The sequence below is a fragment of the Podarcis liolepis genome (assembly GCF_965112155.1).
Source record: "Podarcis liolepis genome assembly, chromosome: 3".
In the NCBI taxonomy this organism is placed as follows: domain Eukaryota; kingdom Metazoa; phylum Chordata; class Lepidosauria; order Squamata; family Lacertidae; genus Podarcis; species Podarcis liolepis.
Window position 1 is genome coordinate 79710820 of NC_139557.1, and position 16995 is coordinate 79727814.

General features: G+C 40.6%; 1 protein-coding gene and 1 long non-coding RNA gene across 9 annotated transcripts in view; one reads left to right on the plus strand and one right to left on the minus strand.

Annotated features, from left to right (window-relative positions):
* CHRM3 (cholinergic receptor muscarinic 3) overlaps nt 1–13357 on the plus strand; it is a 229645-nt gene extending 216288 nt beyond the window's left edge. For all 5 annotated transcript variants that reach the window (XM_083496888.1, XM_083496890.1, XM_083496891.1 and 2 more), the window contains one exon: nt 1998–13357. In XM_083496888.1, the coding sequence (XP_083353014.1) occupies nt 2017–3813 (1797 nt within the window). In that variant the 5' untranslated portion in view covers nt 1998–2016 and the 3' untranslated portion in view covers nt 3814–13357. The remainder of the gene's footprint in view (nt 1–1997) is intronic.
* LOC310704048 overlaps nt 1–16995 on the minus strand; it is a 56059-nt gene that overhangs the window by 28543 nt on the left and 10521 nt on the right. The window lies entirely within an intron of this gene.

Here is a 16995-nt window from a genome sequence, read left to right on the forward strand (position 1 = left end):
GAGGCATGGAGGGTGATTTTTGCCCTCCGTACCCCCTGCCACTGACGGGCGAGCGCTGGCCCGCCGGGTGGAGGCAGGAGGCTTGGAGGGCGATTTATTTCTGGGAAGGCGCTCTGGCATTCCTCAAAGGGACCCCCGCATGTCTCAGCAGGCCTGGTCAAATGGGGGGGGGCATCACACGTGTGATGTCATGCACATGTTACAGCGCCCCGCCCCCGCAATGTTGGGTCCAACTCATCGCTCCTGTGTGATAATGAAGTATTTCTAAATGGCACAAATATGTAACTGGAATAATGAATTTAAGTCTGACTGTTTTTCTGGAGCCGTGTCTTGTTATAAAGAGAAAATCAGAGAATGTTATATTGTTGGAGTTTTAACACAACATTCAGGTTATCATTGCAATTTATAATGCTTTCCCTATCTCACAGTTCTAAATCCTCCAATGTTTAAACTACTTCATCTAGATAACGGTGCAGACAAAGCAGAAATATAAGCTTGCCAATTATATTGGCGGTACAGGGAGATTGGATTTTGAATACTAAGTCTGCCGTTCCCTTCTCTCTCTTTTGCTTTGTTTGGGCTTCTGTCCAAGACCATCAGCACAATAGACTCTAGCTTTATGGGGGAAGTAACACAGAACATTTTGAGGGTGGCAGAAAAATAGGGTGTGTTGATTTAAATGAGAAGGAAAGGCTGGGTTTGCAAAACCTCATGCAGTATGCAAATAGAATAAATTATTCCCCTTATATTTGAAGTTAATTTAAAGGGCCCTCCTACCTCCAAGGGACACTTTCAGTGTTGGCAAAAGTGGGCAAAGGGGTATTTATCCATGTAAAGGGGCCACCCCTGCCCTTCCTTTGACTTCTGTAATCACAGTTGGCCAGTCTTCCTTCCTTCAGACAATCACCCTCACAGTAGTAAGATACTCCTTGGCATCTGTTGCTGAGTTGCAAATCCCAACTGCCCCAGCAAGCTTGACCAATAGCCAGGGATAATGGGAACTGTAGTTTAGCCATATCTGGAGGATCAGTGATTCTCTATATCTGTCCTAATACATGCTGGATTAGGCCACTGACCCATTTGGTTCAGCATTCTGTTCTCACAGTGGCCAACCAGATGCCTATGGCAAGCCTGCAAGCATTATATACATAATTTCTGTATGTGTGTGTGTATAAATGTTTATATTTTGCCTACACAGGGTGGCTTACAGAATATAATAAAATACATCTATCAATCAAATAACAAGCCAGATATATTATAACTATATTAAATATACCAGGTTGAACTTAAATGATGGAATTTGAAAGCATGTGGAGTTGGGATCGGTGCTCAGTCTGAAAGAGTCTTTGAAGAATTGTCTTTTAGTCCAGCTGAGGATCAGTAACTATGTTTACGTCTTATTTTTGGTAAAACAGTACAAAATTTGTGAAAGAGATTTATCACAGACAATAGCAGTCCTCAATAAGTCCTATGCAAACTCGTCATGTAAATTCCAAATTTAAATGTCCCTGAATTGCCATTCTAATATTAGACTGATCTTCCTTATTGATTGGGGCCTCATTCTTACATCTTCAGCATGACTGAGTATATGTGTCAAAATTTTAAACAATGTTTTGGTGTTATATGCCACCAAGTATATAACAATTTCCCTTTGAATTAGCAACTAGTGAACAATTTTCACTATGTTCAAGTCTTGAAGCTTATATAATGTCTCAGATCTTGTGTCCAACAAACCATAAAAAGTGTCACCTGTTCAGTTTCACAATAATATCCTAGCAGCAGTTTTAATAAAGCAAGTGGTTTTTGTCGTTTGCTTTTCCCTCAAATCGTGTTAACTCAGCTGAAAATGTTCTTCCTATAACCACGTCACATACTTTGATATCTCAGATGTAATAGATATTCAGCTAATAATAACTGATATGGTGGTACCAGCAAAGTAACAAATCCTAATTTGTTTCTCTCTCCCTCTTCTCTTTCTCCTCCACCTCCTCTTGCAGAATATGTCAGAACGTCACAATGGTCCCATCTAGCAACAGTACAATCTCTTCCTTGGTTTCTGTGAGTGCTGTCTGGATTCAAGACTCCCAAACAACAGGCCTCCCAAGTGATGCATCCTCGTTCACTAGCAGTCATGGCCTCTCCCAAACAAACGAGAGCTTCTCTTTCACCACTATGGAAATGACCAATGGATCACAAGTTCCTGATGATCCTCTGGGTGGCCACGCTGTTTGGCAAGTTGTCTTGATTGCTTTACTCACTGGCTTCTTGGCCCTTGTGACCATCATAGGAAACATCCTCGTGATTGTGGCATTTAAAGTCAACAAACAGCTGAAAACTGTTAACAATTACTTCTTGCTGAGCCTTGCTTGCGCAGATTTGATCATTGGCATTATTTCCATGAACCTGTTCACTACATATATCATCATGGGCCGCTGGGCTTTGGGAAACCTGGCCTGTGATCTGTGGCTCTCCATCGACTATGTAGCTAGCAACGCCTCAGTTATGAATCTGCTGGTCATAAGCTTTGACAGATATTTTTCCATCACAAGGCCACTTACCTACAGAGCAAAACGAACAACCAGAAGAGCTGGGGTGATGATTGGCTTGGCTTGGGTCATCTCCTTTGTCCTTTGGGCCCCTGCTATTCTGTTCTGGCAATATTTTGTTGGGGAGCGAACTGTTCCTGAAGGTCAATGTTACATCCAGTTCCTGAGTGAGCCTGTCATCACTTTTGGCACCGCAATAGCTGCCTTTTATTTGCCCGTCACCATTATGAGTATTTTGTACTGGAGGATATACAAGGAGACAGAGAAGCGTACCAAAGAGTTAGCAGGACTCCAGGCCTCTGGCAGCGAAGCTGAGGCAGCACGCTTTGTCAACCAGACAGGCAGCTCTAGAAGCTGCAGCAGCTATGAGCTGCAGCAGCATAATACAAAGCACTCCAAGAGAAGAAAGTATGGCGGCTGCCACTTCTGGATGACATCCAAGAGCTGGAAGCCAAGCCCAGATCAGGTTGATCAGGAGCACAGCAGCAGTGACAGCTGGAACAACAATGATGGCAACGCATCTCTTGAGAACTCTGCTTCGTCGGACGAAGACGACATTGCCTCTGAGACCAGGGCCATCTATTCCATTGTACTGAAGCTTCCAGGACATAACACTATCCTAAACTCTACAAAGCAACCCTCATCAGAAGACCTGCAGGGGTCAGAGGATGAATTGTCGAAGATGGACACAGAGTCAAAAGACAAGAAGCCTAAAAACCTTCATCCACAAAAGTGTTTAGAAGATGGAAACTTGCAGAAGAGCTTTCCTAAACTTCCTGTTCAACCAGGATCAGCAACACACACAGGAAAGGCTACTGATGGCATTTCAACAGGACATAAGGCACCTGCTGCCCTGCCTTTGTCATTCAAGGAAGCTACCCTGGCCAAGAAGTTTGCCTTGAAGACAAGAAGTCAGATCTCCAAGCGGAAACGAATGTCACTCATCAAAGAAAAGAAAGCTGCACAGACACTCAGTGCCATTTTGTTTGCCTTCATTATCACATGGACCCCATACAACATCATGGTCTTGGTAAACACCTTTTGTGATAAATGTATTCCCCAAACCTTTTGGAACCTAGGGTATTGGCTTTGCTACATCAATAGCACAGTGAACCCTATGTGCTATGCACTGTGTAACAAAACATTCAGAACCACTTTTAAGATGTTACTGCTATGTCAATGTGACAAACGTAAACGACGTAAGCAACAGTACCAGCAGAGACAGTCCGTCATTTTTCATAAGCGGATTCCACAGGAAGCTTCATAAAATAGTATGTTTTAACAATGGAAAAACATATTTAAGGGATTGCAAAAATGGGAGGGAGGGTGGTTGCTGGAGCCAACTACAAATATTTCATCTTCAAGATGAGAAAGGATCAGTCTGGTGTATGCATCTATCCTTTTAATACTTCCTGTTTAATGTAATGGTTTACACCGCATTAAGCAAAAACAAACTAATTGCAGAGGTTTTTTACTAAGGAACAATCAAACGTCTGAAGGTTTTGCTACAAAATCCCAAGGAGTTGCAGTGCAATTATGAAAGCTATTGGTGATCTGCCCAATTATTCAAATGTAAATCCATTCTGGGATCTCAGGTGAGCACATGCAGCTAGCCCATTCCTAAGGAGTAAAGTAGGTTTTAGCTGAAGTAACTAGTTGGACGGATCTATCAAAAGAAAACATATGTGTGCATTCTAAGCTTAGGTTGCACCAAACCTCTTAGAGCTTCCCTTCCTCACCTCTTTTGGATGTAATGACAATTCTTGTGGTCCAAGTTATTAAAGAATCTGCAGAGGAGGAACCAAGGCACTCAGAGCCTGCCATCTGTTTACCAGGAAATAAGATGCCTGTCTTTTGAGGCACTGCTTATCATGATTGTCAGATGCGAGCAGCACAAAGGGGCCTTGAAAATCATTTTTCAGCTTATATTTGTGTTTTCTAATTTATTCTGAAATTTTGGCTTCTCCTTAAAGTGGCGAACCCCTCACAATAAATGCACACCACAGTGAAGAACACCAGAAGGCCCCTGTTTTATGATTGTTATAGATGCAGTTTTAATTATGTTTGTGCCTCGTCCTGGAATTGCTTTGCAATGAAGGGCGGGTTAGAAATATTTTTAAATAAACAAACAAATAAGGGCACTTACTATAGCCACACATTTTTACAACGGAAATGAGTATCATGTATATTTTTCATATAGTGATGTACCTTGAAGAGCTCACAGTCTCTCAACTGGAGATGTGAGGCCACATGCAGATGAGAGAATCCTTACTAATATTTACTTTTACAGAGAACACAAAATACAGGGAGCTGCAGTCTTTACAGGATGTACTTCTGCATCAAACGTGAATGTCGATGGACTTTTGGCCTGGTTCTCAGACTTCAATTATGCCAGTACAAATAGGATAGTGCCCAGTGTGGCTCTGGGAGTCTCCAGGTTGCTTAGAAGTTGACCATGACTTCTGTGCAGATTAGGGGAGTCCAGCCCACTTTGCTGGTTTGGGGGGTGGGCAAGAGGGGACAAGAAGGAGTTCTGAGGGCAGCACCAGGAAGAAAGCATGTGATTATTTCAGTGCATTTATTCAAGGGTTTGAAGAAGTCAAAAGTCTATGTAATAAGCACATCACTTCTCTCAGGCAGGCTCCTAAATCAGACTGCACCAGGGGATTCTCAGAACGAGTGTCTGTCTCTATTTTCTGCACATTTAGAAAGTGTTTTTAGAAATGGGGGGAAATAATTATGTATTTAAAGAAACTGACTTGGCACTTTCCAAAATGCTTGTCAATCTTGAAAGCTTCTGTTGTTGTTATCGTTGTTGTTGTTGTTGTTACAACCAGTAGTGGAAAATTCAAGTTTGTGCAGTACAATGTCCCAAATTAATGTAAGTAGTCTGCTATTTTAAATAGCTAAGCACCTTCTGAGAAAGACAAAAAAAGGGCTTTAATATTTATAGTTGAGATGTGAGCAGTGATGGCTCCTGGTATTTATAATGTGGTCCGTTCCTGAGATCTTGGACACAACCCACCGTCCTCTTATGCAACTCCCATTCACTCAGTGATGATTGCAGAGGAGATGTTACAAGTGGATTGTGCCTATACTGTACTTCACAAAAGTCAGGACTTCCCCAAGGAAAGGATTGTAATTTAAAACTTAGTTTCAGTTCAGATTTACTTACATTTTGAAAGGTAATTTTGTATATTATGCTTTCAATTGACCAAGCTTCTTTGTGGAGTTTTTTTTTCTTCCTTTTTTTTCATTAGACCTGACATTCAGATTTAAAAAAAATAAAAAATAAAAGTGCAACTTCCTTTATGAAAAGGGGAATCAGTGTTGTGAACACAGAACTGGTATAAAAGCTGCTTTTGTATTCAGTGTGAGATGGTGTTTACAGATGATTTTGACAACAGTGGAAGTATATTAAATAGTGTCTGTGTATCTGAGCTATTTAATTTTGTGTTATGTTTATATGAAGAAATATTTATACATAAAAGCCACCAAAATGTTTTATTTAAATGTTGATAAATATTGCTCTTCAGTCTTCAACTGTAATGTCCTTTGAACGCAAAATCATAAAGGTGTTCTTGAGAAATGAACACAGCTTTCAGATCTGTGCATCACTGATTGTAGTAGGTTCCATTTGTGAGCACGGAAGAGTTTCCCCCGTTTATTGCACTCCACCAGCATAGACTGGTCTCGGCAGAGCTGGAAGTCAGGATAGCTGCAGCTGCCACGTACACCCAAAGGTGTATAGGGAAAAGCTCCTATGAGCTGCATGACAAGTATACACTGACTGAACAGGAAAAGCTTTTCCCAGAATTGTGGAGGGGGACAATGACACAAAACAGGTTGGAAAGCAGCAACTACTATCAGACTCTAAGCAGTGGAGAACTTCCAGGTAGGAACTCTAAAGGAGGGGTGTGTTTTTGCTTTTCCTAAGGAACCAAGTGGTTAGGACTGCTGGCATGCATAGGGGTGTAGTGACATGTTGCTTTAGAGGCGAAGACCACAAGGTGCAGAATTGGGATAGCTGGGATACCGTTGTATAGAAAGGTGGGGCTGTAAATTTAAACAACAAATAAATAAAATACAAATGGTGAATGCCAGAATTGCACCCCATACCAAATACCAGATCTGCTTTTATTTTTTAAAACACACATGCAACCCAAGGCACTTTAGAAGACCATCACATATAAAGCTCTCATATCAGGCTCATCTAAAAAGCCAGTTACATATTCTACCCAAACAAATATAACAGGAACATCAATCTTTTTTCTTTCTTTTTTAAGGGTGGAATTCAGACCAGAGAAGCATTGTGTGGGGATGGGGCTACAAATAATTTCCTAAGCAATCCCTTCCTGGTAGGTTTGCAAACTTGCCTGTTCCCTTGGAACTGTGGACAAAAGGAGAGGCATGGATTTCACAGAATCATAGAACTGGACAGTTGAAAGGGATCCCGAGGATCATCTAGACCAACCCCCTGCAATGTGGAAATCGTTCGGCCCAATGTGGGGCTTGAACCCACAACTCCGAATCTTAAGAAGTTCATGCTCAACCAACTGAGCCATCTCAGTCAATCCACATATAGGCTAGTGTTAAAGATGGAAAACAGAAAAAGCAAATACCTTGGGCGACGGCAGAGAATGGCCCACTGACCATTAGAATGATCTGTTTTTAACAAGTGAGTGGGCATACGGCCATGGACAGAGGGGCATTTTGCCTCCTGGCCCTATGAATGCAAAACTTGGAACAGGAAACAGGAACCTGACAGTGCTTCCTCCCTCTAAGTTCTTGCAGCTTGTTAGGACATTGCAGCTTGTTAGGACATTGCCTCTTGAGTTACTTATTAAGAACGGAAAGACATTTCATTGCTCAAGTTGACCTTACAACTATTGTTTGAACATTTATATTTACAGTATATTCAAAACATATATTGTCATATCATTATCTTTTGCTATTTAGGGTAAATACAATTTCCTCTATGAGATGTGAGGAAGCCAGACTACAACAAGGAGGCTATCTTGCATATTGCTGATTTATTAATGAGAGAGTATTTTTTTTAATCAAAAGTTATCATTTTTTGCAAAAAAAACACACCAACTTGTCGCCACTATTTACACGATAAAGCAAACATGCGGGGATTGTTTTCAGAGAAATAAAATTAAATAAATCTGATGTTTGATGTGTGAAGATGTCTTTAACTATCCTTTGTAATTGTAGTGCAACTATAAAATGTTCAATGGCTTCTTGATGGAACAGTGCAATTTTAAGGGTAGGGTTGTGGGCTGATTTTATTGTGCTAGCCCGAGTGTGCTTTGGTCAGTAAGAATTTAACAGCCTAGTCCATTATCGTGCAGGTATGCTCAGTTTCACTGCTACTTTCATACCAGGAGGGACTTGGCATGCACCATCCCCTACCAGAAATAGAGCTCCACGAGTGCCTTAGCGACAGGGTCTGGCTCAAACAAACAAACAGCTAGATATACCTCTGAGCAACTTAAGAGCTGCATCCTAATGCTAATACAGATTGGATGTGTTCTTTTGAGCAATTGGCAGTATAAAAAGAGCATCCCATGATAGCTAAATTTTAGTTCCTTCCCTCTAGACCTTCATTGCACTCTGTTAACTAGTGATAGTGCTGGTGTAAAATGACCTTAACGGTCAATAAGAATTGCTTGTACAAAATCTACACTGATACCTTGATGTCGTCTCCCACCAGGCAAGAGTACCCCAAGGAGCCTTAAGGTGGCTGATGCTGGTATCGTGGATCAGGGTGCAAAAAAGTGCATGCATATAGAAATATATAGCACCTTCGGTTCCATCTACATGTATAAAAACACACCTGACTGCATGCATGTATGAAATTGGCTTGTTCTTCAAAGAGTAGCAGCCCCTAGGTAATAGATGGCATTTGGGGCACAAACATTCTGTCATAGACACAACTGTGTAGAGCAGGAATGGTAAACCCTTTGGAGCCTACATGTATCGACATGTATTGACATTTTCTTTTTAAAAAGGACAAATGTGGGTGGGGAGGGAATTCAGTATCATAGAAGTGTAGTAGGAGTGGTAAGTGATTTTTTTAAAAAAGATGAGAAATTTGGGGGAAGCTTGAGTAGTTGACAGAAAGCAGCAGGCTACCTATGGGAACAGCCAGTAAAAAACAAACAGACAAATAAAACAAAATATTTTTTTAAGATTAAAAACGGGGGGGGGGGGCGGCATTGGCACTGTCAAACAAACTACTCAAGCCTGTTGCGTGCAGATGCAGCCCATAGACCAAATGTTAGCTACCCCTGGTGTAAACTAAAGAGGCGATAGACAGACAGACAGACAGATGGATAGATGGTTTTCAACATAAGCTACAATAAAAGACAAACTAATCTCATATATGCTCAGGCTGAAGGACATTCAGGTGATGATGAAGAACAGGCTGCCACCATCTACCCCTTTGCTTAAAGAAGCAACATTGACTAGTACTCCTGTATCATTTGTTTTATCTGTTCTAAACAACAAGGAGCGGAGAGAAAAATCTATAGCCAGCAAGTTATGGCCAGTTCAAAATAGTGCCAGTTGGTTTTATGAGGTTATTGACATTTTCTACATTGCTTGGCTGTTTCAAGAAGAACTCACTGCAGGGATAACAGTTGACCTGAAGTGAATACTTATTGAAACTTTTTCTTTCTTTCTTTCTTTCTTTCTTTTTTTTGGGTGGGTAGAGGAGAATACTTCAAAACACTGCAACTTTATTTCTGTTGCTAGCCTGGAATGAGAAAGTGGTGTAGCAACAAAATAGACCTTTGAGGTTTCCTGAACAGCTCTCTGTAAGCGACACTTCATATCCAGGGCTTGGACAAAAATAACAAATGTTCCAAAGAGCTGTTGAAAGCACAAGAAAAACTGGAAACATTTCTCAGCACCAATAAAAACAAAATAGAAAGGGGTATTTTTCAGGTCAGCTTCACCCACTATACTTGGATTATAGATGGCATGTTTTAACTTTATTGAACTGCATTCCTTTGGCTGTGGAATAAACAGCATAGGCTCAGTGCTACCTCCCTGTGAAGGGCCCTTAAATCATAGGGGTATTAGGGAGACAGAAAGTTTCTATCATTCTTCCCTCACACATTAGCTCTGCTGTGCAATTTTGGATTGTGATTCTGTAGGTAGGGTGCATGTCCAATGAATGTTAAACCAATAAAACCTTTCCAGGATATACAATCCCTGTATTTTCCCCAGCATACATGTTAGGGCTTAATTTCCTATTTTATAATTTTAATGATAATTAATTTAAATCTTGCTCCAAGTTAGTTCTACAAGGCTCTTCTCCACGCCAACACCCTCTTGCTTTAGTGATTTTTAAGCAAATCATGCACAGCTGCAGTCTGCAAAGACATCATAAAGTGGACATACAATGAGTGCTTCTCCACAGTGAGTAGTTCATCAAGTCAGGAAAAAGGCAAACTGTTTGCAAATTTAGCACCCTACTATTACTAGCCAAAGGAAGCATTAAGTAAGTTATTTAAAACCCAACACAAAAATCATAACATTAACATTATGAATTCTAAATGTGAAATACAGCCTACTTATCATTGAAGAACAGGGCTCTGCTAACAATATTTATCGTGCCAGATTGCACTTTTGCTTAACAGGTGGATTTCTTTAAAAAAAAAACAAAAAGCCACACTGAAATCTGATTAGGTGGCACCTTCACTTCTGTTGGAACTTACCAGCACAAGTTTTATTGTAATCTACAAGCTGCCTTTCCCCTGAATAACCTTGATAACAGCTACATTAATGGAAACCGAGAATTCCATTTTCCCCCTTAGTTGCTGCTCATAGTCCTGCTTGCTTGATAAGATAAAAATAATACTAATCTAATATAAAAATCATATCTGATTGTACTAGACAATGTGTACCAAAAGCTGATGATGTAACGTTTACATAATCGCAACGTGTTGCCTGAACGTTTCAAATGTGTTTCCGGTTTCTCTCCCTATTTCTGTAAATCTGATGTCAGTGGAAGAAAACTAGCTCTGCAATAGAACAAGCAGGGTAGCTTTTAAGAGAGAGTGCAATATTGGGGAAGCTCATATAGGGAAGGTCATATACCCTGATCCACAGTTGCTGGCAATGCTGACACAAGGGATCTATACGCTCTTGCCTTGGAAAAGCAGTCGTTCAGAGGATCGTTGCACTGATTCCTCTTATTTCACCACCACTAGCCTTGTTCTGGTAACAAACTGGTGGGTGCTCAAGGGTTACTAAAGCATAAGTGTTGTCCAGCTGCTCCTAACTCCCCTCCTCCATTCTAGACCTACGGTAATGGCTCCAAGTTGATTGGAGAGTAATAGTAGCAAAATCTCCTTACTGGATTGGGCTGCATGATTAATCTGTCACTGTCCATTATTATGTGGGCAATTGTGTTTTCTACTGTAAGAATAAACTGCAGCAAGTCTTGAGCATCTACACTCCCCATTTCCTCTCCTCTGTTGCACACATGAAGAGGTGAACAAAAGCTCAATTTTACATTTTAAACTAAGTAAATTTTCCTTGTGAGGTGTGGACATAGAAAAACTGTGTCTTGTCTAAAACTGGTTACTGAGAACAAGCGGAATCAAACCTTGGTTTCAGATCCTGACTTAGTTTCAAATCATAGTTTAAACAAACCACAGTTCTGAATTTGGACTTCACAAGAAACTGTGGCTAGCTTTAAATCAAATATTTTATTCATTAGTGCAAAACAGGGTAAAAGGGAGAGTGCAGCATGAAAACCCAAAGTGTGCTGTGTCTTATTCTCACAGTGGGAAAGCATGTTTGCCAGTTCTGAACTGAGTCACTCTCTTAAATTTCCTTGATGCTATCTACTAGGCTCATTTGGCAATATTCACACACAAAAATACAGACTTGCCAAAATGTCTGTTGATTATAATTTTGACCCAATTCATTTCAACAGAAGTAACACAAAGTGCAAACTTATATCACCCACCTACTGGCTTAAAGAAACAGGAATGTAACCCTCCCCCCAACCCCCACATCCGATAATGCTTGCTTTTAATGTATTTATGTTCCCAGCTTCTTATAAAATGTTGGACGCTCCATAAAAATGTATAGAGCTAGTTGGCTGAGAGAAGCAAAGGGCAAATATTCAGGATCCACCACCACCCCTCGCATAAAATCTGAGTGCCTACACCTTTATCTCTGTTTCAAATGCCAAAAAACCACAATCCTGCATGATAAGAGAGCAGAACAGTTTCTGAAGTCGATTCTAAGTCTCCCTTTCTTCATTAACAGCTGCCATGCTGGTTGTGTCTACCGCCCAGGCAATTCATGTTGCATGCCCTCCCATACATTTCTCAGTATATTTAGTAACTTGTTCTCCCACCACACACACACACACACACGGGTTAAAACAGATGCTCATAGACTTCAGCCAAGACATGCATACAGCAAATTAATATACTGAATCCAGTTCTTTCCAACAATTTTTAATGGAGAGTTTTACAGTGCAGTTCTAACACGTCTACTCAGAAGTATGTCTTATTGAATTCAGTGGTGCTTATTCCCAGATGAAGGGGGGCTAGAATTATGAAAGGATTCGTTCGGTTTTTCTCTTTTAAAATTTACTTCCCTGCAGACTGGTTTTAAGTTCTGTTTTTCGGGATCCTTCCAACAGCATTACCAACATTGTCCCCTTGCAGTTAGACTACTTAGCTATGGAGCAACTGGCTACACTGAGTGTTTTAATTGGTTCCCTCAGTCTTACAGCCATTTTGGTTTCACTCTAGGGCCCTCTCAGACTACTTCAGATACCACACAGCAACAAACCCAGTTTGCTTCTGGGTATACATTCCCCAGGTAACTAAAGTCCAACTCCAGTCCTCTTAATGCACGTGCCTGCCTTCATACACACTTGTTTTTCGCATGTTACATGGTTTGGGGAGTACACCTAAAACATGCTCTGTGAAGAGATATGTAGTTTGTCTGGGGGAAATCCGGAGAAAAGGTAGCTGTGAAAGAATGGAGGGGGAAATGGAAGGGAACAGTGAAGAGACCTGGGTCAGCCTTCCCCTTGCAAGTGGGTTCACAAGAATTTCTATAGCAACATTTCAGGCTTTTCTTAATATATCATCATCTTACTAATATTTGAAGTGCTGAGAATCCTTCAACTGACAGGAGCACAACTGCAACTATACAATCGTTCTTAGTAAAAAAATTATATCTCCAATTATGCATTTCACATGCATATATTCATGACAAAACAATGTTTTGCAGAAATGTTACTAAACAACGCAAACCAGGATAATTTATGCAAAGCCCTTCTACCATTCCACTTTCAAACCTCCAGCTAACGGGGAAATGTTGGTAAGGTATGTTGAATTAAGAAGCGCTTACATAATGTGAATAAATATCACTAAAAACTCAACAAGTTTCATAAGAAGTTAACCCTTGTATCCTGTTATGTGCCCTCAGGGATCCCCATTTGGTACTAAAATGCAGTTTAACCTACTAAACTTCATACTGTTTAAAGTATCTGGATGTATCAGATTAAAAATGACAAAAAAATGTAAATTGTGTGATTGAGTGAAGTTGTATGTATATTTTTCAAGTCTTCAAGATAGTTGACGTTTTAACTTATTTGAGTTTTTAAGTTGCAGTCTCTTCATATTTTGAAATTTTGTACACCTTGTAAACTTAAATATTTTGTCACTTGTAACTTATTTTTGTTGCCATATACTGACACATGCTCATTTCTATATGAAGTGTATTGTTTATTAATTGCTTCTGAGGCAGCAATAAAAACATCAAATTGTTCTCATGTTCCTGTTAACATCTATATATGGGGGAAAGGGATATTCTACCATTATATTTCCTAACAAAAATATTCCCCAACTGTCCATCTCATCTTATTTAGAGGGAAACTAAGCTAGTTCTCACTGAAGATAACTGAAGAACTTTTGCTGTTGACTGCACCACGTAAGGTTTTGCTCAAATTCATTAATTTCTTGTGGAAGCTTTTCTAGACAAGAAGGAACTAACTGCCCCACAATTTCATGTGTGAATGTTGCCTGGGGGGGGGGGGAGACATATCCAGAAGTGGTTTTGGGGAGGGCAGTGCACCAATTTTCCCAACTTATTCAGCCATGAATTAAACCCTGGGTGGACTTAAGAGAGACAATGTTGACAGACCTAATTACCCTAGTGTTCACACCAGCTAATTTTCACAATAAACAACCAAATAGTCGCTACTTCAGTGTCATTTCCTGCACTGATTAGCACTCTTGTTCCAAGAGAGTTGCTATCTAATAAAAATATTCTGAAGAAGCATGCTTCCATATGTTGCTCTCTTGTTTGTTGGACTGGGGTTGTTTCATTTTATTTATTTTTCTAAGTTTGCAGGACTCCTGACCACTGGAAGTAAAGCAACAATGCTTGCTGTAAGTTACCTGAGCCAATTAGGGGAGACTGACAGAGACGCAACCAATTCTTCCCTCACTGATTCCCTCTATTTCAGTAACTGCTTGTTGGTAAAGTATAATTTTCCCAAGTGAGTTAGTCCAAGTATGGGTCAGCATGTGCTAGGATTAAACTTCCTGGCTCCATCTTGGCCACATATAAAACCAACACTTAACATGGCATTGTTTGCCATAGGTAATAAACTTGTAATGTCTTTTTTTCTTCCTTCAAGCAGCAATATTACCAGACTATTTCTGTACACCACTGCAATGTATTTACCAAATTTCAACACTAGTACACAATCTCACAGTGACATTCCCATTTATAAAACAACACTACACATAACTGAACAAGGTTATAGCTACCTGTATGCACATTTAGTGTTAAAAACTAGCCCCAAAGCAGCTCTAAAGCATATACATACCCTAGTTCATGAAAGTGGATGGGAGAGTGATTTGATAAAATTCTCAAAAGGCTGTCTGATTATATTTAGAAACAAGTGGTAAAATAAAATCCAAAATGTTAGGTGTTGCAAGAAAAGAAAGGAATACCAGTGAATCTATATCCATACATCACATTGTTTCACTGTTGAATATTCTGCAGGCTAGCTAGTTCTGTACATCATTGAGTATTTAATTTAATTTAACAAAATAGCTGTATAAAACCACATTAAAAAAGTCTTGCTTGAAAAGGAAAAGAAACCCATCTCTGATCCTTTTACATATACCTTTCTGATTCTACATTACCATGGACAGGTGTGTATACTGCAAATGCTGTACACTCATGCATGAGAAGATTTGGAATCCAACAACCCAGGGAAATGAGGACCAGAATTGCCACCACAAAAACAGAAAATGTTACCTTTCAGAACAGCTAACAAAGCTCATTCAGTCAATGCACTGAAGAGCAAAACTACTTTAAAAGCTTGTTCAGATTTGCAATACCACAAGACAATGTCTTCCAGTTGCGGGGGGGGGGGCAGATTCTCAAGTGTAAAACTTAAGCACATATTCAGCAAGGAAACATACACATCGCAATGAAATGGGACAATCCTCAATTCATAAAGTCTGATCATATGCCTAGGAAATCTTTCAACTGGAATTTCCCTTTGCTAAAAGAAGCAGTTCATGAGGCGGGAGCATTAGACTGCTTGCATGCTTGCTAGGAGTTAACCAGCATAAACAATCTAGTTTTACTGTGGACCAGTAAAAACTGGAATACCGCTGGCAACCTGAGGTGAGTAGCAGCAGGCCTGGTCCACCTGAGCTAGGAGCTGTTGTACCCCTTTAGGATCCTGTAAGGGGGGTGGGCTTGTCATAGCCTAGACAGACAGATAGCTTGTCATAGCCTAGACATGACAAACCTAGACAGCTTCTTAAAAAGTAGAGACATCACCTTGCCAACAAAGGTCCGTATAGTAAAAGCTATGGTTTTCCCAGTAGTGATGTATGGAAGTGAGAGCTGGATCATAAAGAAGGCTGATCGCCGAAGAATTGATGCTTTTGAATTATGGTGCTGGAGGAGACTCTTGAGAGTCCCATGGACTGCAAGAAGATCAAACCTATCCATTCTGAAGGACATTCTGAAGGAAAGCCCTGAGTGCTCACTGGAAGGACAGATCGTGAAGCTGAGGCTCCAATACTTTGGCCACCTCTCGAGAAGAGAAGACTCCCTGGAAAAGACCCTGATGTTGGGAAAGATGGAGGGCACAAGGAGAAGGGGATGACAGAGGACGAGATGGTTGGATAGTGTTTTCGAAGCTACCAGCATGAGTTTGACCAAACTGTGGAAGGCAGTGGAAGACAGAAGTGCCTGGCATGCTCTGGTCCATGTAGTCACGAAGAGTTGGACACGACTAAATGACTAAACAACAACAACAAGGGGGGTGGGCACGAGGCATATGATTAGGTCCTGCCCAATGTCATTTCTGCCCAAGTTGTGACAATTAAATTGGTTAAGTGTCAAAACAATAACCTGCCAATTGGTGAGAGAATGACAAGAAGCTCTTGACCAAGGGTCAATTGTGATTGAGAATAAAATTCTTTTCTAGTCCTATAAACCAGTAGCAACTTAACACCTCAACAGAACACTTTAAAACTGAAGGGGGTAGGCTGGGGAAACAGAGAAAATAGGGCTTAGGTGGCAGGCTTGTTGTCATGCCCCACTCCTCCAGAGATCTGGCAGGGCTGTGTGACATTGTGAGGCCCCAACAGAATCCAGGGAAGAAGGTCTCTGCCTTTTGCCACCCTGCAAGTTGGCCCTTTCACAAGAGAAGCACCACACTGAGAGTTCACAGAGGTGTAAAGAAAGCAGCAACTTTCTTCCTTCTCTGCAATCATTTAAAGTATGGCAGGATGTTCATTTCCATGCAAGTTTCTAACTTTTTCAGTGCTCCTTTTCAAAGGATGCGTGGGAAACCTTCATGCCCATGTATGTTTGATTTGTTTAAAGAAAACTTTAAAAGGGACACCCCATTTTCTTGTGAAAGAAGCATGGGCAGGAAGATATCCATTCCCATTTGGGGACTCAGTATGTTGAGGGGTATGAGCGTTGTGGCTGCCTGCAATTCTGAATCTGACTTTATGCAAATTAAAAACTGCCTTTATTGCACAGTCACTACAGAAGAGAAGCGAGCACACATAACACGCTGCCATTTGCTGATTTTAAATCTGAACATAACTTCAAGTTAAAAGTTTCTCAGAGGATATCACAAGTGGTACCCCAGTGTCAACCCAGTTAACAACACAGTCCTATAAAGAAGCCACATAATTTTCAATGGGGCTTATCCCCAGGTAAATGGGACTAAATATCCCAATTATAAGAAGGGGAAATTCCCTCAGTGCCCTTCCTTCACTCCCTTCCCACCAAACAAAGGAGTAAGAAGAAATATTCTGAACCAGTCAAAAAGCTTTCCTACATAACAACCTGAAGTGCTAGCTATGTAAAAGGTACAGGGACCCCTGACCATTAGGTCCAGTCATGGACAACTCTGGGG